This window comes from Daphnia pulex, chromosome 8 (assembly GCF_021134715.1).
Source record: "Daphnia pulex isolate KAP4 chromosome 8, ASM2113471v1".
Taxonomy (NCBI): domain Eukaryota; kingdom Metazoa; phylum Arthropoda; class Branchiopoda; order Diplostraca; family Daphniidae; genus Daphnia; species Daphnia pulex.
In genome coordinates this window covers 10,487,112-10,509,602 of record NC_060024.1, presented here as the reverse complement: position 1 = coordinate 10,509,602, position 22,491 = coordinate 10,487,112, and the positions used below count along the sequence as shown (strand labels likewise).

General features: G+C 41.3%; 4 protein-coding genes across 8 annotated transcripts; 3 read left to right on the top strand and 1 right to left on the bottom strand.

Moving 5' to 3' along the window:
• The first annotated feature begins 91 nt into the window (after positions 1 to 91).
• LOC124200203 (ionotropic receptor 93a-like) lies at positions 92 to 2,607 on the top strand. Of its 4 annotated transcripts, none has more exons than XM_046596359.1 (11): positions 92 to 260; positions 385 to 484; positions 604 to 697; positions 765 to 868; positions 934 to 1,015; positions 1,086 to 1,244; positions 1,312 to 1,471; positions 1,576 to 1,754; positions 1,819 to 1,944; positions 2,025 to 2,173; positions 2,246 to 2,607. In XM_046596359.1, exons 2-11 carry the CDS (start codon positions 408 to 410, stop codon positions 2,511 to 2,513), a joined length of 1,398 nt encoding a protein of 465 aa, XP_046452315.1. In that variant the 5' UTR covers positions 92 to 260; positions 385 to 407; the 3' UTR covers positions 2,514 to 2,607. The 4 variants fall into 4 exon arrangements, with proteins under 4 accessions (XP_046452315.1, XP_046452314.1, XP_046452317.1 ...); XM_046596358.1 differs by having other exon boundaries at positions 1,534 to 1,754; XM_046596361.1 differs by lacking the exon at positions 385 to 484 and having other exon boundaries at positions 609 to 697; positions 1,534 to 1,754.
• A 103-nt stretch (positions 2,608 to 2,710) lies between these two features.
• LOC124200202 (peroxidase-like) lies at positions 2,711 to 9,158 on the bottom strand. Its single transcript, XM_046596357.1, has 19 exons — positions 9,007 to 9,158; positions 8,731 to 8,829; positions 8,347 to 8,526; positions 6,616 to 6,978; positions 5,909 to 6,549; positions 5,566 to 5,839; positions 5,281 to 5,501; positions 5,162 to 5,207; positions 4,995 to 5,090; positions 4,895 to 4,926; positions 4,632 to 4,828; positions 4,336 to 4,561; positions 3,924 to 4,269; positions 3,700 to 3,856; positions 3,556 to 3,640; positions 3,408 to 3,496; positions 3,144 to 3,342; positions 2,977 to 3,079; positions 2,711 to 2,906 (listed from the first exon to the last, which is right to left on the bottom strand). The coding sequence occupies exons 5-19, from the start codon at positions 6,543 to 6,545 to the stop codon at positions 2,822 to 2,824; spliced, it is 2,793 nt and encodes a 930-aa protein (XP_046452313.1). The 5' UTR covers positions 6,546 to 6,549; positions 6,616 to 6,978; positions 8,347 to 8,526; positions 8,731 to 8,829; positions 9,007 to 9,158; the 3' UTR covers positions 2,711 to 2,821.
• A 1,015-nt stretch (positions 9,159 to 10,173) lies between these two features.
• Positions 10,174 to 14,481, top strand: LOC124200200 (glutamate [NMDA] receptor subunit 1-like). Of its 2 annotated transcripts, none has more exons than XM_046596352.1 (13): positions 10,174 to 10,291; positions 10,386 to 10,553; positions 10,617 to 10,714; positions 10,787 to 10,940; positions 11,017 to 11,492; positions 11,571 to 11,835; positions 11,944 to 12,462; positions 12,536 to 12,662; positions 12,728 to 12,984; positions 13,046 to 13,203; positions 13,278 to 13,450; positions 13,534 to 13,787; positions 13,854 to 14,481. In XM_046596352.1, the coding sequence occupies exons 1-13, from the start codon at positions 10,211 to 10,213 to the stop codon at positions 14,274 to 14,276; spliced, it is 3,153 nt and encodes a 1,050-aa protein (XP_046452308.1). In that variant the 5' UTR covers positions 10,174 to 10,210; the 3' UTR covers positions 14,277 to 14,481. The 2 variants fall into 2 exon arrangements, with proteins under 2 accessions (XP_046452308.1, XP_046452309.1); XM_046596353.1 differs by having other exon boundaries at positions 10,194 to 10,291; positions 10,405 to 10,553.
• A 4,913-nt stretch (positions 14,482 to 19,394) lies between these two features.
• LOC124200199 (BTB/POZ domain-containing protein KCTD12-like) lies at positions 19,395 to 21,817 on the top strand. The gene has a single exon (XM_046596351.1). The coding sequence runs from the start codon at positions 19,841 to 19,843 to the stop codon at positions 20,777 to 20,779; it is 939 nt and encodes a 312-aa protein (XP_046452307.1). The 5' UTR covers positions 19,395 to 19,840; the 3' UTR covers positions 20,780 to 21,817.
• The last annotated feature ends 674 nt before the right edge of the window (positions 21,818 to 22,491 follow it).

The window sequence follows — 22,491 nt, the reverse complement described above, 5'->3', positions numbered from 1 at the left end:
GGAAAACTGGGCGTGTTGGTATGCGTACTAGCTGCGTAGTAACAAACTAATTTAACCTGACCATGCACAAATAATTGCTACATGCAAATGGATTAGAAGAAGAGAAACGCACTAAGTTGTTTATTGTTTCTTCTTGTCCATGTCACCATGTTGCATAGGTCCACAAAATATTCATCAGTCGCAGATAATGACGTGAAGAAAGCCAACCTCGTTCCTAGTTGTGATTCCAAATAGCAAGATATAGACATATTGTAACACAGGTATACCTATGTTACTTTCGTTGTAAACTTCTTTGAGAAATGTCGTCTCATTCTAGACGACGTCCCTAACTTATTTTCCCTTGGAACTTTTTTCGATTTTCTGTCGTCGAAACGCGCATGCTAGAAAATTCAAGGGCGGATTGACTAATGGCTAACTTTAAAACAAAAGGTTTTTACCGCAATAGATTCTTCTCGAACATAAAAAGCCGACCACATGAACCAAAGTGTGGCTATACTAGCATGTTTGGCGCTGAAACGACAAACTAGAGAAAATACTCTGTGATATTTTTGTGATGGGACACATTATTCTAATTTTGTTATCTTTAATTCCTCTTTTATTAAGATCAGTGCTGATCAAATTTCACGTTCACGGAAGCCCACTATTAGAAGAAAGACAGTTGCTGCACGGCCGCCAGTTGAGAGCTTCAGCTTTTAACGTATTTACAAATTTAAAAAAAAACTGAAAGAATTAAGATAACATTTTCTTTTGGATGTCATTTGCAGTTCATGCCATGTCTTTCCGCTACGAAAATGCCATCAGGAAACTACTCTTATTTTGGAATCTGCAATGATATTATTAAGTGGGTTTCTGAACATTTTCAAATGGAGTGAGTTAATCAATTACAAATTCTAGATCCAAAACTGTGTAACAATTTCTATTGTGTAACTAAAGGCTGATTTACGTGCCTGTCGACAACACGGATAGAGGCAAACTTGGCATAGTACCTGCGCTCATCAAGCAAATAGTGAAACAGGTTATAGTGTATAAAGAAGTTTGGCTTAATTACCATTTCTGAAGAAATAATAAACCCGTTTGGTTTACAGGAAGTCGACGTTATCCCGTTCTCTTTCGTTCCCACGCCAGGTCTGTTGCTGCAAATAGATTGCTCTATTCCGCTCACGGTGGAAGACTATTATTTATTACAGCCGTGGCCAAAGGAAGAGAGCCGCCTTACCGCTTGCATCAGACCCTTCTCTTTGAACGTATTCATTTTCCCTCAAAATTTCCTATTTTAACTACTTAAAAAAGGTTATTTGGCTTTATTAAAAGGTTTGGATGTTATTCTTCTTTTCGGTAATTGCCATCATCGTTTTCATGGCTCTGCTGACTCATTATTACCATCAGTGGGGTACGGAAAGAAAGTCCAAGAGTTTCATGAACGATATTTACGATCACACTATGTACACCATGACAATTATTGCCGGACAAGGTAAAATCGATAATCGCAAATGTTAATTCCGAAATGTTTGATCGATCCTGGTTTCTCAAAAGGGAACCATATATCTGCCAAAGCCAAAATGTCACTGCGTCTAGTGGCAGGCTTGTGGTGCCTGACGATGGTCGTCCTGGTAAACGCATATACGGGCACTTTAATGTCTTATTTAACCGTTCCCAAGCTGAGGCCAATAGTCAACACGCTGGAAGAATTGGCGGCCAGTAGCGAGACGAGAATGACGGTTGATTTTGAATTGGGCAAGGCTCGCATGTTTCTGGTAAATAAAAACTATTTCGTGTGTATACAACCGGATTGAAATAACCGGAAATTGCTTTCGACAGGAGGCCACCTCTGGCCCAAATAAAGTTATTGGCAATTCGCTTCGCAACAATCCACAGTTGTTAATCAAAGGAAACACTTTAGACGGAGTGAAAAATGTTTTACAGCGAGGGGCTACTTACTTTGCTGTGAGGCAAATCACAGCTCTCCCTTCCGTGTCGCCTACACATAAAAGCTTTTAACTTTCTCTTTCTTTTTTTAAAAAAAGAATCATTTGCTCGTCAACTACTTCTTGGCGATGGACATGAAAAGCCATCAGGAATGTCGCATGACCTATTCGGATCCCATTCCGTTCGTCGAGTATTACTCACTGGGTTTACCCAAAGGCGGCCGACACAATTTCATCATCAATCACGAGTTAATATTACTTTTCCAAAATAAACTTTGATTGATTAGCTTTTCATCGACTAACAAAATTTCTCTAAGCAGTTTGCAGTATTTGTGGGAAAACGGTTTAATTTCCCACTGGATGTTGCAGTACACGCCCAACGTCGACAAGTGCATGGTAGGTAAAATCAAACCCAGTGGAAAGATGACGTCTTTGACTCTAACAGACCTGTCGAGCGCTTTTGCACTGCTCGGCATTGGAATTGGACTATCTGTTTTCGCGTTTGTTTTGGAAAGGATGGCGTTCACGAAAGCAAATCGACGAAACAAGATCCGCCGTAAAGAGAAAATGCCATTTTACGGCCTCTGAATTCACGTCGAAATGTAGTCGCTATAAAAATGGCTAGATTTATTCTAATGTAAGGCTATTAAAACTAGTCCGATATCAAACGTTTAGTATTTTATAGCACTTTGTAGCCGGAAGGCATGGTATTCAATACACAACTATGCTAAAAAATCCCGGAATTCATTGTAAAAATGTACTTAAATTCAAGCTCTACAACAAAATAAGTTTTTAAAAATTTTATGTGATCTCAGATCTCACTCAAAACGAATTATGCAAATAGATTCTTTTAAAATGATGTCCAACGACATTTTCTAATAAGGCACTTTGTTTTTTTAGTAAGGTTTCTCGAATTTCTCTTGCCACGGGAGAAGACTTACGCGCGGAATAGACGGAGATTCGCAACTCACGACCGGATTTCTGTACGATAGAAATCAATGACGAATTAAAAATCAAAGTCCAATCGACGTTCTTAAAGAAATATAGTTACATGGCGGATTCCGTTTTAAAGATTAAGGGCTGCGAGTGCAATACGTTGCTGTTGTCGCAAACAAGTCGGGCGAAACTGGTTTTGCGAATTTCGTTCAATTGTTCTACTTTCGAAAAAATGCAAAAATGACGTACCTCTCTGAAATCGATGTACATTAACAGTCATACCTTCGGAGAAGGAACCGGTCTGCTCAGCCAGATCGTAGAAGAAGCGATCACCTCGTTTCAGTCTCAAAAACTGATCGGCTACAATACACTGGAATGTCGGGCCCATCGTGGCACCTTTCACTTTCCTCTCGGAAATGCCGGCGATGAAGAAATCAATATCGTCCACTGAATCGTAAAGCAGCTCGAATCGTTCGGCAATCTGTTACAATAAAAAAAATCTTCAATTAATTTTGAAATGATTTCATTTTTTAATAAATTACGTACCACGTCAGGAATAAAATTTTTCAAGTCGCTGAAATCTTTTGCAGGTTGTAGACCACATAGAGTACGGAAAGCATTGTAACCAGGAATACCTAGCCGCCCAAAAAATAATCAGTTAAAATTGAATTGAATAATTTTGAAGCGCTTCTACCTCTTTCACGACCGCGTTGGATATTTAGAGATACTAAATCCAAACCGAATCCCTTGCCGGCTTCTTCAAACAAATGATTGGTAATCTAATAAAAGAAGCTTCGATGAAATTATCTGTACAACTTTTTAATTGAATAAGAAATACCTCTTCAGTGAAATAATTGTCGAAATTCTGACTGGGCTGAGTAGCCAATCCGATAAGAAACTTTTCAAGATTTCCTGGCGTGTAAACTGTTTGCATTTTACTAAAGTGCTGACGTAAGAGTATCTGCACTTCCTTCTTCCTCCGCAGATTAGTTAGACTGAAACAAAACATATCCGTCAAAATAGTTTTTTTTTTTTAATTTATAGTTAAATAATTAAACCTACTCGTGTTTGCCTTGAACCATCGAGTGCCCGAATCGAAAAGCGGCGGCCGAAAATTCGTTCAAAATGCTCGGATTTAAGTGTTGGTCGTAGTCGTCACTAAAACCGCTTTGAAGTGGCAACAATCCAAGTTGCTGCATTTTGGCTCTACCAATTACGATGGGCAGCCATTCGTTGTAGGTGATGTGCTGCATTTGAGCGATCAGAATGCGCCTGGAAACTTGGTAAAGACGTTCGTCTTCCCATTTTGGATTCAAATAGGCCAGCGCCGCCGCCAGTCTGTTGTGTTCACGCAAGAAAATCGTGTGAGTGACTGCCAAATTAGGCGTCTGATTTGGACGAGGATCGCCTAGAAATCAAAATTTAATTTACATTAATAAATAATCATGTCCAATTATTCAGAATTAAAATATACCTGCTTTGAAGCATTTGACTTTCACTGGTACAGCTACTGCGGAAACTGGTCTCGATAAGGTGCAGTTAGTTTCCGTTTTATTGTCTGGCGGGAGCAAATCCAAGTGATGGTTCTGTTGTTGGTTCACTTTCAGGCCGCCTTTGACGAACGTCCGCAACTCGGCGGCCGCCGTATCGTCAGACCCGTAAACGTTGGATTGATCCAAAAAGTGGGTGTTGCCATTCATCTAAATGAGGATAATAAACTCGTATCAAGTGAATTTTAAAATTCTAATCGAGTATTTCGGTTCGACTCACCTGCTCACCGTAACCCAAGCTGCAGTCACTTCTGGGTGCCGGAGTGGAGCGGACAAAGTTCATGCAAAGCTGGCCGAATTTGGAGAAAAACGGATCATCGTTCGGGATCTTAATGGGCAGACATTGCGGATGGATTAGATCGGGGTTGGTCAATAATTTCCCGTCTTCCGTGCAGCACTGGATGGCCGCCGAGGATTCTAAATAGAATAGTCAGAAATTTAAAACAAAACCCGCTAAACAACTCAATTAATTTGTATACATACTCGTTCGGAAGAGGTTAGTTAAGGACATGTCACTAAACAATTAAAAATATAGAAATTAATAGGATTGCAATTTCTTTGAATTATATTAAATTCAACTTACTGGTTGATAAATTGTCCGTATTGCATGACCCAGTGAGTTTCCGTAGCGGTGGGAGCGTCTTTATCCAAAACGACGGAAACGGACACCAATCGGGCGCTGCAATCAACCGCGATAAAAATTATTTGGCGTGACGGCACAAAAATCTATAAAACATTTTTTCTTTTTACCTCGGAAGTTCGCCATTATTTTGAGCCCTTCTCGGCAGCCAAACACCTGGAAAATGGTTTGATGTCTTTTACAAGGTGTCATTCATTTTTTAAACATTTTGTGGGGGAGGAGAAAATACCATCAGCGTAATCTGGGACAATGGCCCTCTGAAATGGAGTTCGGGACTGGCCCCAGAAGGTGCGCTTCAAGTTGTTACACGATCCATCCAGCTTCCGGAAGGGCGAGCGAAGGGTCCGCTCATCACAGACGGGAACGAGAGGGCAGGTATTGGATAAAATCGTGTCCTTTAAGTAGAATTTGGATAAACCCACACTAGCTTCATCGGGAGTCAATCCGAATCTGATGGAAATAAATTTGAATTAAAAACTACTTAGACGTTTAGATTTTCAAAAAAACTTCAAACCTTTTGGCGAGTTCTCTTGTTGTTTCTATAGCTGCCAGGGCTCCACGACTAAGATCTTGAGACTCTGTTGCCTTCTGAAAGAATTGCAAATGAGTGTAACTCGACGATCTCGGACGGACGGTGACGTTGTTAACGAGAAGATTCTTTTCCATTTCGTCCATTAATCTCAACTGGAACTGGCCAGCGTGAGCGGCCGAGTTCACAGAGTAACTGTCAATGCAAGGTCTCTCTATCTTGACGTTTTTCTTCACTAATTTGATGGCCACTCCACGACCTGTCGAACAAATTCAATTTTTAAATGGAAGAAATGATTATCAGAATTGAATGACAATTATGCACGTACTGTTGTAGGGAAGATGAGGACAACAGATTCCCGGGTATCCATTGGACGCCAGTTTGCAAGCTGTTCCAGGAGTGGTGAGGACAACATCGTACCAAACGGCGCAATCTTTGGCCGGCTGACAATGCGACTCGTACCCAGCGATTTTCGGACAGCCGTAAGGAGATTTCTCTTCGTATTTGATGGGAATTTCAGGGTACTGATGGGCGTCTTTGGTAGGATGTAAATTCTCTTCTTTGTAAGAAGGCTTTCGGTTGCTTGGAGGGTAATAGGGGGGTTCAACATATCTGGGTAGCTCCCGGTGATGGTTCGGTTTTAATTCCGGATAGGCCGGCCAAGGGATTTCGGAATCGAAAGATGACGGTTTGAACGGATCTGATTGATGGAAGGCGTCAAATAAATGTTGAGGCTTTTGAATCTCAAAGCCGAGCCCGGAAGGATCGTATTTAACGTATCCCTCATCGTAAAAAGAGCCTCTAGACGGATAACTGCGGTTGATTATTCTACCGGACGGACGTCTGATTTCACTGCTGGGCTCTAACCCTCGATGCTCTTTTTCTAGTTTCTCACTGCTGGCCACGGCATTGAATAGAAAGCCAATTAAAACAGCTGCCATCATCCACTGGGACACCATCTTCATTTCTCTAATAAATTTGTCATTATTTAAAATAATTTAAAAAGATTGAAATTTTAAAAAACAAAAAACTAACCTGATGTTTAATGGCGTTTAAACGTCAAGACTTTTTGGCAGTTTGGCACTAACGGTGTGTTCCGGCTTCTTACAACGACCAAATTGACGCTCTGTCGTGATCACGCTTCTCTTTTTGAGTACTTTTATACAGGGAGGGAGGGCCAGGTGCAATTGGCCGAAAGGGAAAAAGAGTTTCCCCCTCTCTCTACTCGCTAGACTTTTTTGAACTACTTCTTCTTTCCCGATTTTTACTTTCAGGGCGTGTTGTATAGACGACAAACAAAAATCGCCGTGACACCTCGCTGTCGGTGCGGAAGCCGGAACGGAATCAATTGGCCGTGACGCTAACAAATTGTAGTCCAGCCGACGATGTATAATAAACCTGAAATATATAAAAGTCATGTTTGTCATTGCAGTTGATTTTGAATAAACAATTGATTTTTGTCGAATAGATTGAGATAAATTGCATATCATCAGTTGCCTGACCTAAAGGACATAATTATTTTATTATTTATTATTGTTGTTTTATATATTTGTCTCTCCCGAGCGATTGCAGCACAGTTTCAAATTCGTCTGAGTAATGGGGAAAAGTGGGGCCCGTCCATTGATGTATGAATACATGTCGAGATAAAATATAAAGAGATGGGGTTTTCCCAGTCGCTATAAACAACTCAGATTCAGGTTGACTGTGATTTATTATTAGACAGTGTAGTAGCTACTAGTGAAATGAAAAGAAACTAAAAGAGAGAGAGTACTGCTCTTACTTTAACGAAGCCTTTCAATCCGGCGAATGGGGAATCTTTAGAATATGTCAAACATGTTCTCATTTTCTCCGGCTGCTTTTTCTTTTATTTATACACATCACAGTCTTTCCTTACGAAAAGAAATGCGGGTGCAGTACAATAACGCGAACGGAATTAATAATTCAATCAGACCTTATACATTCGATCTCGGCGTAATGGGTGCTCCAAAAACAATCCAGGATCCGTTATTTCTATTTTAAGAAATTAATCAAGGCGGGGCGATCACGAGCACAGTTGAGGATGAAAATAAACAAACAGACAATCGAATTAACTCGATTAACAGGTTTTCCCATTACATTTTCAAAGTTCTTTTCCACGTTTCCCTTTTAAAATCTTTTAAAGAAAAAGAAAAAGCGAACTAATTGCTGATCGGGATATCAAGACTGCACACACAAAGAAGTGAGCAACTTTCTCCTGTTATGGCATTGACGTTTGGTGGGAGAATTCCCACCGTCTTTTAAGCCCCTACCTTTAAGATTTTGATTTCTATTGTTCGCGTATTTCCCCCCTTGTTCAAATGGTTTTTCAATTTTATTTTATATTTTTTTAACAGCTTTAGGCGTCTGTTTCGACAATAAAAACTATTGGCTGTATATGCACACATTGTTTCTTATTTTATTAACGATCCGAGTTTCATCTGAAATTTCCCGAAATTTCCGTATACGAGGCAGGAACATTTTCTAGTTGCCTTTTGCTTGAAGTGTTTAAATAAGTTAAAATATTTTTCGAATATGATTGTTTATACCCACACGTTTTGGGTATTCAAAAACAGCTCAAATGAGACTTTACTGAGTATTAATCTAAAACAAACAACCGGCAAGAGAAAACAGTCCTGTCAGTCAACCACCGAGCTCAGGAATAATTGTACTCCGTACTATGTAACGATTTAAAAAACAACGCTACCCAAAAAATTTAAAAAAGGAAGAATAGATTATCATTTGTCCTACCTTTTGTGCCTGGGAAATACGGCTAGGCATCCACAATTGCTCCATCTGCTGAAAAGTTGAAGACACACGAATGGGTGTACAATGTACACGAGGATAAGGGGATTTAAAGAAAGAGGAAGAAGAGAGAACTCGATCGACATCGGTAGTTCCTCCAAATCAATCAGACGGGATGCTTTTTATCTAAATAACAAATGAAAAAATGGATTACGAAACATAATTGACAGAAACAAGGAGAAGTTGACAATGAGACTGTGCCCTAATTGTATATAAATCGAAGAATTTAAGGTTTGCATGTAAATGATACTCGGCATTTATGCAAGTCATGCATAATTAAAACATCTAGCAGGTCACAGGTTAACAAAAGCAATGAAAAGAATTAGCTACCCAAGCAATGACACTGAGATTGTTGATGGTGATGGGTAAATCCCAGCACAAGCGAAATTGGCATATTTTGTTGTCAAGATAGCTGGCTCAGCCTAAAATCTGAACAAAGAAAAAGGTTATGCATAGTGCAAACAAACTGCCATGTAGCGACAGGGGACTTAATGAATAAATGCTAGTCAGGAAACTACCATTTCACACATTTGGAACAGGTTAGTTATACTCTCTTCTATTATAAAGCTCCCAAAATCATTCCATTTGTATTCCTAGTTTTATTACCTGCCAAACAGCATGGAGTTGAGAGCATGTGCCACGACACCAGAGACAGTTTACATGACGACCACATTATTGTAATTTACTGATTTTATCTGTTGCCCTATTTTTCGTGCAGCCACGTGTGAACGTGTCCAAACGAGTAATCGTTCCGTTTTCTTTGTAATCTGGAACTGGAACTTCCGTCAGCTCGTCTTCTTTTCGAAACTGTGCAAGAAAACGACAGCAGACGACACTAATATTCTAATTAGCTTCAAGTATCGATAGAAATTAATAATTAACTATTTTAAAACGATTAAACGGTTTTCTTGAGATTATATTTTAACTATCTTTTCTTATTATAGTTCGACAATCGACACATATAATATTAAATTCATGGCTTCCATGAAAGAACATAACTTTCACTTTTACGACGATTTGTTCTTTTCTCTAGCGCATAGTTTTGGTTGTTAATTGAATTAAGCTCCGGCGTATGTAGTTCATTTGAGGCGAATGTTTGATTCGACATTTGCATGCGTCTTGTGTCGAATTCCTTGAAAGGATTCACGAGTCGCCGATGCTGTGTGATGTATATTTCATCCGGCTTCGATTTCCTGTCAAGTTCGATTGATATACATACCACCGAGAAAAGAACGCTTTTATCTTCCCACCAGCAGAAACGTCAGTCCCCCCACTCGACGGATTTTCAAGTCTAATAAATACACACGACAAGACGTGCGACAGCAGCATGTCGGGCAATCTCAGCGGAATTCTAAAAGATCCATGAATCAGCCGCAATTGCGTTCGCGTATTATTTTCTCCCAATAGGAAATCCATCGAATCGCCACAGCTCTATTGTGAGAAAACATTTAAAAAGGAAATAAGCAATCACACACAGTTATCAACTGGCCAAATATAGGCTTTTATTTTACAGAGTAGCCGAAAATGAGTCTGTTATTACAGAACGGAATATATTACCCAATTCTCTATCAAGTCTAGTATACCTATATCTTTTCTCTTATAGAGTTGAGTGGACAGTCTTCAGTTTCATCGGTGCCGTAGATATAAATTATATTATATGTATTATAGGCTACTACACTAGCAAGTAGTATAGTATCGATTGAGTCGGGAGTGGAGTCAAACCGAATGTCTAGTCCTGCGCACTAGTCCCGCTCTTTTGGCCGACATCCATCTCCAACATCTCTGGAGCTGCAGCTGCTCTGCAACTCGGATGTTACGTGTGTGTGCCAACCAAAATTGGAACAACTTTCTCCAGGACCATTTCACACCCACCTCCAACTTTTCAAATCAGGTATTTGAACAATTACATATTTGATCAATGTCACTTTTCATTAAATATTACATCTAAAACATCATGATTCGAATTGTTTGTTTGTTTTCTATAGGCCTTTATTTCATTTACAGTTATGGCGTTGGCTCGGTTCTGGTTGTGTCTGCTCATGGCCAGCTGGACCAGCACCACCACCAGCCGGGCGGCCAAGATCACCAATTTCACCATCGGTGCCGTCTTGAACGACGATCGACATGACACTCTCTTCCGCGAAGCAATTACTGTGAGTTATTATTTGATATTTCAATTCACGTCAATCTTCATTGAATTCATTATTTTTCATCAGGAATTGAATAGTGATTACACTTTACTTCCGGTCAACGCTACGTTGCACAGCGCTTCGATGCGGCTCGATCCCAATCCCATCCGCACCGCTTTGAAAATGTGAATTGTGCAGTTAAATCACATTAAATTCCTTCTTATTTGTCTAATCATTTAATTCAATCATCTGGACAGGTGCAACTACCTGATCGCCCAACAGGTGTACGCGGTGATTGTTTCCCATCCGGTCAAGGGCGACCTGTCGCCAGCCACCATTTCCTACACGGGCGGATTCTATCACATTCCCATCGTCGGAATCAGTTCCAGGGAGGCCGCCTTCTCCGACAAAGTATATCAATTAATAAATGAATGATTGAAATCAATCAAATATAATCTTAAAATGGTTTCCTTATTTATATTATTAGAACATTCACGTTTCATTCCTGAGGACGGTGGCGCCATTCTTCCATCAGGCGGATGTGTGGGCGGCTCTGCTGCGCCACTTTCATTTCTGGCAGGTGATGGTCATCCACAGTGCGGATGTCGACGGCTATTCGCTGCTCAACCGACTGCAGACGCAATTTCAGAGCAACGACGACGACGGCGACCAGCGTGAAATCAAAATCGAATTGACCAAGGAATTCGCTCCGGCGGAATTGGAAGATTTCACCAAGGAATTGCAGGAGATGAGCGAGGGACAGTCGAGAGTTTACCTGGTCTACGCCAACGCCCAAGATGCGGCGATTATCTTCCGCGACGCCGCCAAATTCAATTTGACCGGAGCCGGACACATTTGGCTGGTGACGGAACAAGCGCTGGATGTCCCAGGTGTTCCCATCGGATCCCTGGGCCTCCAGCAGATGCACGCCGCCAACGAAGCGGCACACATCCGCGACAGCTTGTATACATAATCAATTTTGATTGAATTAAATTATTTTAACTTTAATTAACTTTAATTGAATTTAAAATTTAAAAAAAGGTATTTACTGTCATCGGCCCTGAGAGAAATGGAAGTGTCGGAACGTGACATGACGGAGCCGCCGCAGGATTGCAACAGCTCCGGGGCCATTTGGGAAACGGGTCGCATTTATTTCGAGTACATTAAGAAACAAGTTTTACTTAACGGACTGACGGGCAAAATCGCATTCGACGATAACGGCGACCGGCTTTTCTCCGAGTACGACATTGTCAATGTCGACCACCCAAATGGACGCACCAAAGTCGGCCAATACTTTTATTCAAAGGTTAAATTTTAAAATTAATTTTAATTCAATTAAAAAATATTCAATTAAAATTTTTAATTCAATTAAAAAATATTCAATTAAAAAAATTAATTTGATTCAAATTGATAGTATCAGAGCGTTTTGAAATTGAGCGTCAACGACAGCGAAATCACATGGCCGGGCGGATTGCGCCACAAGCCGGAAGGATTTATAATTCCGACGTTCCTGAAAGTGATGACGATTGTGGAGCAGCCGTTCGTCTACGCCCGTCGAGTCAGCGACGCCAGCGGCGAATCTTGTCTGGCCGCCGACGGCGAAGTGGCCTGCCCGTGGTTCAACAACACGGCCGACTCTTCCGGCACGGATCGCTTCTACTGCTGCCGGGGCTACTGCATCGACCTGCTCAAAGAGCTGGCCCGGAAAAACAACTTCACTTACTCGCTGGCCCTGTCGCCCGATGGCCAGTTTGGCAGTCTGTCGCCCAAAAACGGGACGGGCAAAAAGGAGTGGAACGGACTGATTGGCGAATTGGTCAACGACCGGGCCGACATGATCGTTGCACCTTTGACCATCAATCCGGAACGGGCCCAAGTGATTGAATTCAGTAAACCCTTTAAATATCAAGGCATCACCATCCTGGAGAAAAAGGTTATTTTTTAAAATAAATCAAAAGTCATTTTAAATTTGAAATGAATTAAATGAATTTGTGATGTAATAACAGCAACCGAAATCGTCGACTTTGGTTTCTTTCCTGCAACCGTTCAGAGACACTTTGTGGATCTTGGTGATGGTCTCGGTTCACGTTGTCGCCCTGGTCCTTTACCTCCTGGATCGATTTTCACCTTTCGGTATTTTTAAAAATAAATTAAAGTTAATGTCATCAAATTTATTATTATTTTTTTAAAACCAACAGGTCGATTCAGGTTGGCCAATGCGGAAAACACGGAGGAAGACGCTTTGAATTTGTCGTCGGCCATTTGGTTCGCCTGGGGGGTGCTGCTCAATTCCGGAATCGGCGAAGGAACTCCCAGGAGCTTTTCGGCCCGCGTCCTGGGCATGGTCTGGGCCGGATTCGCCATGATCATCGTGGCTTCTTACACGGCCAATTTGGCCGCTTTTCTCGTCCTGGATCGACCCAAAACCAGCCTCTCCGGAATCAATGATCCCAGGGTATTAATTCAATTTAATTGAATTTAATTCAATTTGAAATGGACGTCAATTGTTCTTATAGTTGAGGAATCCGATGGAGAATTTCACTTACGCCACGGTGAGAGGCTCGGCCGTCGACATGTACTTCCGCCGCCAGGTGGAATTGTCCAACATGTACCGGACCATGGAAGGAAATAATTACCCGACGGCCGAGGAAGCCATCGAGGCCGTCAAAGAAGGGTAATATACCATTCATCATTCAATTTTATATCATCAAATCAAATCAAACTCAAATGTTTGTTGTATCAATAAAGGAAATTGAAGGCCTTCATATGGGACAGTTCACGACTGGAATTCGAAGCGGCCCAGGATTGCGATCTGGTGACGGCCGGCGAATTGTTTGGCCGTTCCGGCTACGGCATTGGACTCCGCAAAGGTTCACCGTGGACGGACGTCATCACTTTGTCCGTCCTGGACTTTCACGAAAGTAAATATTTAAGCGGATATAAGGACAATTCCATCAAAGGGATGGATGGGATTTGTTCTCAAATGTTGTTTGATGTACCATAGGAGGATTCATGGAGGATCTTGACGAGCGCTGGATCAAATTGGGCAGCGGCCAGCAGTGCGAGCACGACGAAAAGACGCCGGCCACTTTGGGACTGAAGAACATGGCCGGCGTTTTCATTTTGGTGGCGGCCGGAATCGTCTGCGGAGTCGGATTGATTTTCATCGAGATCATGTACAAACGCCACCAAATCCGTCGCCAGAGGCGCATGGAACTGGCCAGACACGTCACCGACAAATGGCGCACCATGGTCGAGGTAATCATCTATCAATTCCAATTCTTTTTAAAAAATGAATTCAAATGAATCAAATCACAAAAATAGAAACGGAAGAATTTGCGGATGGCCCTGGAGACTCAACGATCCCGTCTCAAGTCCAACGGTAAAGTCAACGACATGGGCGGACAGATAACCAACCGACGAGTGGGCGGAGTCGGCGGGAATAAATTGGCGGCAATTTCGAATGTGGCCAGCAGCACTAGGGCCATAACTAGCAACGCCAGTAGCACTGCCGACGGGCCATTATCGACCCTGACGCCCGGCAACATGATGGAAATGCAGTACTACAATCCGTCAGCTGCGGGCGGGGCTACGGGATTGTTGCCCGTCGGCATTCCCAGCGGCGGCGGAGGCGGTGGCGGCAATCGCCGGAGTAAATGGAGCCGAGGCTCCAGCGTCGAAGTGTCCGATCAGCAGCCGGCCGTCGTCTGCGGTCGATCCGGTTTGTACGTCGATTTCACCGTTTGATGATTTATTGGCCGTCATTTATGTGTTTTTTTTAAATGCATTTATCTAATTATATATTTGTATACACACGATTAGAGTTAAATATGATATGAATTACACCACAACATAATATATACAAGATCGACATAATCCATTTTAATTACCTTTTGACCTTTCATTAGAAATTGCAGTTAAGCCGATTAATAGACTTTCTCTATAAATCTTCTCATTCCCTGTTATTTGTTTGTTATACTATATGACGACATCGGGGGAGGGGGTCATCAATTCAATAGAAGCTGACTCGGCGATCTTATGTCAGCATATAGTGAATTTACATATATAACTCCATGCGATAAGTTATTGGCTGCACATGTGTATGCAAACGGAATCGTCGAATTATCTTTGACGTTGTTGTATGTGTACAGTCTGATGACATATGTAAACAGCGCAGCTGCTGCTGCTGGTTGTTCTAATTATTCTGGCGAATTAGCGAGATGTTTCGATCGATTTTAATGATCAAACGGCAGCAGCATCAGTATATAGAAACAGCATATAGAGAGAGAACAGAGCTGCTTTGGCTTCATCAGCGATACTACAGATGCAGCTGTTGTATATTTTTTGTTTGAGTTTGAGCATATGGAAAAGGAGATTATATACGTCCTACAGCAATTTTTATTTACAAAGAATGTTGATTCCATCCTTGCCAGTTGCTGACGGTAGATGGCGTACGAATGTGCAACTTCGGCATTTCAGTTGTGTATAATACCATCCGACCGGGTGTTGTTTGATCTCTTGCGTAATGAACGCGTCAGCAGGAAATGAACGAATAATAACGCGCTGAGTGAACTGTAATAATATTATTTTTTAATTGATAACCTTTTGATTAATTACCAAAGGTCATCTCCAGCACCTCGATATTAGCTATTATAAAGCAAACAAAATATGAGAATCATTTTCTATTGAAACCCCCTGATGAGGCCGGAGAGTTAAACATCAATAAAAACGGAGAAATGAATATTATATTATAAGGCGCCAGCATTATAAAGAAGCTACCCGTTTGTGCAACTCGTGCAACTCATTAGACATACCATCCGCACGCGGCAGGAAATATCTAAATATCTTATATACATCCTACGTATAGGATATAGAGCGCAGTAGTATATCTATTACAAACTCTCTGTCGAGCTGCTATTGTGTAGATATAGAACAAACAAAAATGCTGGGTGTAGCGTCAATCGAAAGCGCAGCAAACATTATTGACGTCATCAGCATCAGAATACGTCTTTGTACATCATTTGCAAACTGAGAGAGAGAGAAACGAATGTACATACATCATCAAAAGACTACGTAATATATCTTATATAAAAGCAGAATCAGTATGGTCCAAGTTGCATACGCGTTAGCCAGCAGGTACCGCTTCAACAAATGATTCAACATTTCAAAGTAGTTCTATATAATACCGATTGAATAAGATCTTTTCCAGATGATCAAGAGATGTGTAGATGTTTAATGAGATGACATGACTTCAGCATTTGTATATAAATTGTTGAATTGAGCTGAATGTCGATTGATGTATATTATACACAAGCGAATGAATGCGCGGGATATTTATATCTTCGATGGGAGTCACGTATTTCTATATCCAACGATTCGTTCGTGATGATATTGAGCATTTTTTTCCAATTGAGCAGAGTGCTGTTCTCTCTATTCACTTTCCCCTTTGTGTTTATAATTCTCCACATTTTCGGGATATGATAGCAGTTTGTCCCCATCTCCTTTTTCTGATGACGATGACACGATTTTGAGCCACGATTTCAAACTGATTATTCCGGATTATTCATATATTCGCGACCCTGGTTTTCGTGAATTCATTTCAATAACTATATTACGCTATATTATATATCTCAAATCTTATTTGCTCCAGTTTTTTTCTTTTATTATCTTTATATATTCATCCGCGAGCTCTGCATTAGCATATCTAATGTAGACCATTTCGGCTATATAGATATATAAAGCCACGAAGAAATATATATATCTCAATAGACTTTTTTTTTAGATTATATTCTGCACGCGGACATCATCGCGGCGCGCGGGGATGTGTATAATAATATATAAGGGGACCACGCGGGACCACGCCCTTTTGCGCACTCTGTAACCTTATCCAGAGCAGCAGCAGCAGCAGCTTCAAATTGTTATATATACGTGCTGGCTGTGCTGTGTGCTCTCTCTCTACATATGTCGATATATCGACAAGCAGCATATATAGCGCCCGAATGTCTACAGTAGTATAAAGATATACAGCAGCAGTCTAGCTATATAGGAACGATATATACGCGGCTATATACGTGAATGCTGTGTCGGCGGATATTGCTGCGGCTCCACACCACTTCCCTTTCGCAACTCTGCGCGCAAACTCCCGGAATAAATAATATAATATATATCTGTGATGAAAGTATCTACATAAATATAAAAATGGCGGCTATCTATAATACTGTACAGTGGGTACCTAAAGTATCCGTACGGCTGAGAGGATCAGTAGGGAAAACGCGTTTTTCAAAACGCTCCCAAAAATAGAATTCTCGGTGGAATTCAATAAATTTTTTTTCGAAGGTTAATATTAAGACGGGGTATCATGTGATTTTTTTTGGGAATTTTTCAACAACGCGATAGGTGGTTTTTATCGCGTTGCGTAAGTATCCGTACGGCCGAGAGGCCCAGTAGGGGAATGGGCTTACTTTGGAGGCCTCTTATTCGGTAAATAAGTAACATTATAGGGTGGGAAAGTTCTTAAAAAAAAGAGCTGCATTAGCTCTATATGTGGTCATAAGATCACATTTTTTAAGTTTCATTTATAGTAATGAAATCAAAAATGAAAACACGAATTATAAGTTTTCCGTTTTCTTCTCCTCGATTCCCCATCACCAGTGTTGCCATATCCCAAAATCTCTTTCTTCCCTTGGACGGAAGAGGGAGAAAGAGAAAGGGTAAATAATTTTTTTATATGGCAACACTGGTGATGGGGAATCGAGGAGAAGAAAACGGAAAACTTATAATTCGTGTTTTCATTTTTGATTTCATTACTATAAATGAAACTTAAAAAATGTGATCTTATGACCACATATAGAGCTAATGCAGCTCTTTTTTTTAAGAACTTTCCCACCCTTTAATGTTACTTATTTACCGAATAAGAGGCCTCCAAAGTAAGCCCATTTCCCTACTAGGCCTCTCGGCCGTACGGATACTTTCGCAACGCGATAAAAACCACATATCGCGTTGTTGAAAAATTCCCAAAAAAAATCACATGATACCCCGTCTTAATATTAACCTTACAAAAAAATTTTATTGCATTCCAACGAGAATTCAATTTATGGGAGCGTTTTGAAAAACGCGTTTTCCGTACTGCTCCTCTCAGCCGTACGGATACTTTAGGTACCCACTGTATATAAAATAAAGTAAAAGTAAAAGTAAAAGAAACGGCGATGAAAATGTATCAACTCTGAAAGTTGCTATGTTATGTTCTATGTTACGCTCAGAAAAGAATAAGAAGAATAGAATAGAAGTGAATAGAAGCATCAGGGAGAGGCGCTATATAGAGTTTCAGCCGCGGGAGCTCTATATAGCGCGTCTGTCCACGTTCTCATCAATATTGGATATGGTTCCCATGCCTGTGGCACAATCTCTGGGCTACACATTGTATACAACGCCCAGCGACGACGACGACGACGACGACGTCCTATAGACATTCAATCTATAAACATCCATGTAAGTATAGACGCATCACGCCGGGGACTATGTGTGTGTTTCTTCTCCCCCCTTCAAGAAAATAGGCGATATTATTATATATATATTTCAAAAATATAGATAGAGAGGATCTCAATAAGTCTTGATGTCTGCTGCTGCAGTCTATATGTTATATATGTATATATAAAGATCAATCATGATTTCGCCGCTGCATAAATAATGTAGGCGAATATAACCCAGCAATTTGTGCCGTCACTCTCTTTTGATGTTTGGCACACAGCAGACGAGAGAGAGCGATGCTGATTGAAAATCTTATTAATCATTTTCTTTGTAGCCCTGCTGTGACTATGTATACACAGAGCGCACATACATGCAGTCTTTTTAGCGGCCTATTTTCTATTGTTGTATAACACACTATCAGAGTCGAAGCAATCACAAGCACAACTATCTAATAGCAGTGCCGACAAATAGATATATGTATAGGCCAAAAGCTGATGGTGCTGCTGCTGCTTTCCAGGCGGCAATATATTTATAGATAGGGCGCGGTCGATATTATATAATATATCCCGAATATCAAAGATTTTCATTCCATGTTTTTATTTGAAGCGTGGGAGCGAAAAAAATGAAAAAAAAGGCAAAAAATATATAGACGCATTTGCATAAATATAGGAAAACCACAGCACTCAGCTCTAATAGATGTTATATACCCACGAGTGCGTGTACTCGATCGAATCGAACGAGACTGGAATATATATATATATTTCACATCAAAGAAATATCGTCACATGTGTGTGTCCTGCGTGAACAGCATATAAGGGTTGCTGGAGAGGGGGGGGGGGCTTTATCAAGAGGAAACGAGGAGGAAATCAAAAGAGGTCATATAGGTTCAGTCTTTTTTATTTCCATTGGCAGTGCTGCTGGGGTCTAAATAGCAAACTCAATTTCCTTCATCATTTCCTATTCTATATAGAGCCAAGGTCTAGTAAAATATATAATAGATATCAACCGATATCAACTTTGAACGATATTATATCTAATATAGGCCGCTGGCTATGTATACAATCATTTGAATACAAATTAATATTAGCTGTATTCCCGCGCTCTAATAAAACAAAATATATTAAAGTCTCCGACGACGACGAGAAATGAGCAGCAGCGTCTACATATAATAATGAAATTGCTCAGCGCGTGAAATATTAAAAAAAAGAATAAACGAGAAGTTTCTTCATCTATTTTATAAATATATAAACAGCATCAGCAGCATCGTATAATATATTTAATAGAAATAGAAATGATCGCACAAGCCCTGCCCCCTTTTGGCGGCGTGGCGATCGCTTGTCAACTCCCACCCGGCGCGATCGCTGCTGTGCTGAGCTCTCGGTCGCAGCAACTGAGCAGACGCACTGCCGTCAGATAGATGAAAAGGCAAGAAATTTGTTTGTCTCTCTCTCTCTAGTTCTAGTTCTAGTATATATATACACTGTGCCAGATATATTATTATATAAAAGCAAGCGGTGGTGGGACTTTTGAGCGCAGACGGAACGGGCCAGCCGATCCGGACGGACCTCCGCGCATTCGATCCAGCAGCACCCAGCAACATCATTTCGATTTATTATTACATCATCCGGCCATCAACGACGAATTCCATTTTGTAGGCCTAACTACACACATCAGCCATTCTCTATACCAAATTTAAAGTTGAATTACATCATCATCATTTGAAATCGATTTTGTGTCATCGGTGTGATCTTTTGTGTGACCCCGCCCGCGAAATCCAAAGAGAAAAAGTGTCAAAAAATTATTGGCGGGTTTTTTGAATCCCCAAAAGGAAACCAAAAAGAAAAATGGCGACCGGGAATGGCGGTAATGCAATCGCCGGAAGTGCTGCCGGAAGCGGTCTCAACACCAGCAGTAGCGGAGGTGCCGGAGGACTCTTCCCGTCCATTGTGGAGTTGAACGTGGGCGGCGTCCACTACACGACGACCCTGTCGACTTTGACCAAAGATCCCGACTCGCTGCTGGGCCAAATGTTTTCGGGCCGTTGGCGTCCTGGCGGCTTGAGTCCCGCCGGACCGCCGCCGCCCGTTCTGCGGGACTCGAAGGGCAAGTACTTTATCGACCGTGACGGAGTTCTCTTCCGCTACACGCTCGACTTCCTGCGCAACCAGAAACTGACTCTGCCCGAGAACTTTCACGAGTGCGAGCGGCTCAAACAGGAGGCCGACTACTTCCAAATGGCCGAAATGAAGTCCACCCTGCTGGCCGCCACCAGCGGACTCAACTCGTCCTCGGCCCGTCTCTTGCCCGCCTCCTCCTCTCCCGACGCCCTCAATCCCGACGATCTGCTGGCCGGCGATGGAATCGTCTCCCCGACCATCGTTCCCGAATTGGCCGTCGTTCTACCGCGCTCGTCCGGCTACATTACCGTCGGCTACCGCGGGACGTTCGCCTTCGGTCGCGACGGGCTGGCCGACGTCAAGTTCCGCAAACTCTCGCGCATTTTGGTGTGCGGGCGGGTGGCTTTGTGCCGCGAAGTGTTTGGCGAGACGCTGAACGAGTCGCGGGACCCCGATCGCGGGGCCAGCGACCGCTATTCTTGCCGATTCTTCCTCAAGCACACCTTCCTCGAGCAGGCGTTCGACATGCTGCAAGAGGCCGGCTTCCATTGCGTCGCCTCCTGCGGATCGGGAACGGCCTCGGCCGGCACCGACATCAAACCCGGAATGGACTCGGAGGAGAATCGCTGGAATCATTACAATGAATTCGTTTTCGTCCGGCGTTGATCAATTGATTTATGAAGATATTATTCTCATCTCTTTAATATGATTTGTTATTATTTTCAGTTATATTAGATTATTATATATTATGATTTGCGCTGTGTGTGCTGTGAAATGTTCACCATCGCTGTTGTATGAAGAACAAATTAACAAACATCTCTATATTGAAAAGAAATGAAGAAACAATAATTGAACAACTGAATTATAGTATACTGAACCAAAATCCCATCAGCATCAGGTCGCGGTTGTATAAAACATGAAATAATTCAAATTCCAGTCATCATCTCTATAATAATATCGAATTTTTCGTCTCTCTCTCTCTCTCTCTCTCTCTCTCTCTCTCTCTCTTGTTATATATTTGTTTTGTTTGATTCATTATTATTATTATATTATGATATATATAATCTATTACAATAGTTGATTCTTCCCCCTCCTTCCAATCAGCAGGTCAATCTCATTATTATTCAATAAATGATTTGAATTCCATCATTTCTTTACATCCTATATATTATAATTCAGTCCTCCATCAGAATATAATCGTCGGACAAGGATCATCAGCGACAGTTTGAATCAACATTCCCCAGCATATATATTCCATTACAAATGATGCCATTCGTTATTTCTAATAGCCTATATACGTGCTGTGCTACAATTCTATCAAATTATATATAGGGGCCTATCGGGCCTACAATTCGCGGTTATATATTTCAGATGATGATGTTCACACACGCACACGATCCGCCCAGCTGCTGTTATTCTGCACATCATAGACAGCAGGGCGTGAAAAAGAGAAAAAACACATCGACAGAACTGGATTACAACAGCACAAATTTTGTTCCTCCCCGAGAAAACCAAATTTTGGTTATTATATAATTCTTACATTGTTTTATTCTCTCCCCCCCCCCTCATCTCTTCTCCACCCTTTTTCTTATATACATATATATGCGCCCTCCCAAATAATCTTGATATATTCAACTCATATTATTTAGCACTTCTATAATATAGGATGACAAAGTGGAAAAAAACTGAATAAATAAAAGAAAAGACGATCCAAACAACATCATCAAAACAATTGCTGTGTGTATTTGCGTAATACTATATAGGCTATACGTGACGTTTGTAAATCTTTTAGATCTACACACAGACAGACAGCATCTGCACCGCGTTCATTATATATCTCTCTCTCTAATTCTCTACGAAGACAGACAAGAACAGCATAATAGATTAGCATATGCTGTGCTGATGGCGAGATATATATTACTATATTTCCGATATAATCGCCCTGTGTGTCGACATATTGCGTCTATATACATTTTATCCAGCAAACATCTTTGAATTGATGTGTTTTCTTGTCTAACGTAAATACTAACTATACAGTACACAATATAAACAGCAGGACACACAGCACACACAGACAAAAGGGGTATAGAGAGAGAGACTATATAGACTAGCTCTCTCTGCTGCTGCTGCTCTCTGGGTGGGCATCACGTGCTATAGGATATTCGGGCGCTATATAGGCACTGGGCGAACTGCTGTTTATTGATCGGGCAAGCGAATCGAAGAGGAAAAAAGGGGGAGAAAAAGACAAACAAAACTCTATAGAGTTGGAGTGAACGAGCTGTGGGCATAAACGACGACGACAAAAGACTTTTGTTGCGCGCAGAGAGAGAATAGCATTATTATCAGGGGCCGGGGAAATGCAATAAAGGCCAATATAT

Excerpts from the sequence above, each read along its gene's own strand:
- LOC124200203 (XM_046596358.1), top strand. The coding sequence starts at position 408 with ATGGCTAACTTTAAAACAAAAGGTTTTTACCGCAATAGATTCTTCTCG. Across the intron at positions 1,016-1,085 it reads TCAAGCAAATAGTGAAACAG|GAAGTCGACGTTATCCCGTT; the intron begins GTTATAGTGTAT and ends TTTGGTTTACAG. Across the intron at positions 2,174-2,245 it reads AATTTCATCATCAATCACGA|TTTGCAGTATTTGTGGGAAA; the intron begins GTTAATATTACT and ends TTCTCTAAGCAG.
- LOC124200202 (XM_046596357.1), bottom strand. The coding sequence starts at position 6,545 with ATGAAGATGGTGTCCCAGTGGATGATGGCAGCTGTTTTAATTGGCTTT. Across the intron at positions 5,502-5,565 it reads ACAAGAGAACTCGCCAAAAG|ATTCGGATTGACTCCCGATG; the intron begins GTTTGAAGTTTT and ends TATTTCCATCAG. Across the intron at positions 3,641-3,699 it reads ACAATTATTTCACTGAAGAG|ATTACCAATCATTTGTTTGA; the intron begins GTATTTCTTATT and ends TTCTTTTATTAG.
- LOC124200200 (XM_046596352.1), top strand. The coding sequence starts at position 10,211 with ATGTTACGTGTGTGTGCCAACCAAAATTGGAACAACTTTCTCCAGGAC. Across the intron at positions 10,292-10,385 it reads CCTCCAACTTTTCAAATCAG|GCCTTTATTTCATTTACAGT; the intron begins GTATTTGAACAA and ends TGTTTTCTATAG. Across the intron at positions 13,451-13,533 it reads CGTCCTGGACTTTCACGAAA|GAGGATTCATGGAGGATCTT; the intron begins GTAAATATTTAA and ends GATGTACCATAG.
- LOC124200199 (XM_046596351.1), top strand. The coding sequence starts at position 19,841 with ATGGCGACCGGGAATGGCGGTAATGCAATCGCCGGAAGTGCTGCCGGA.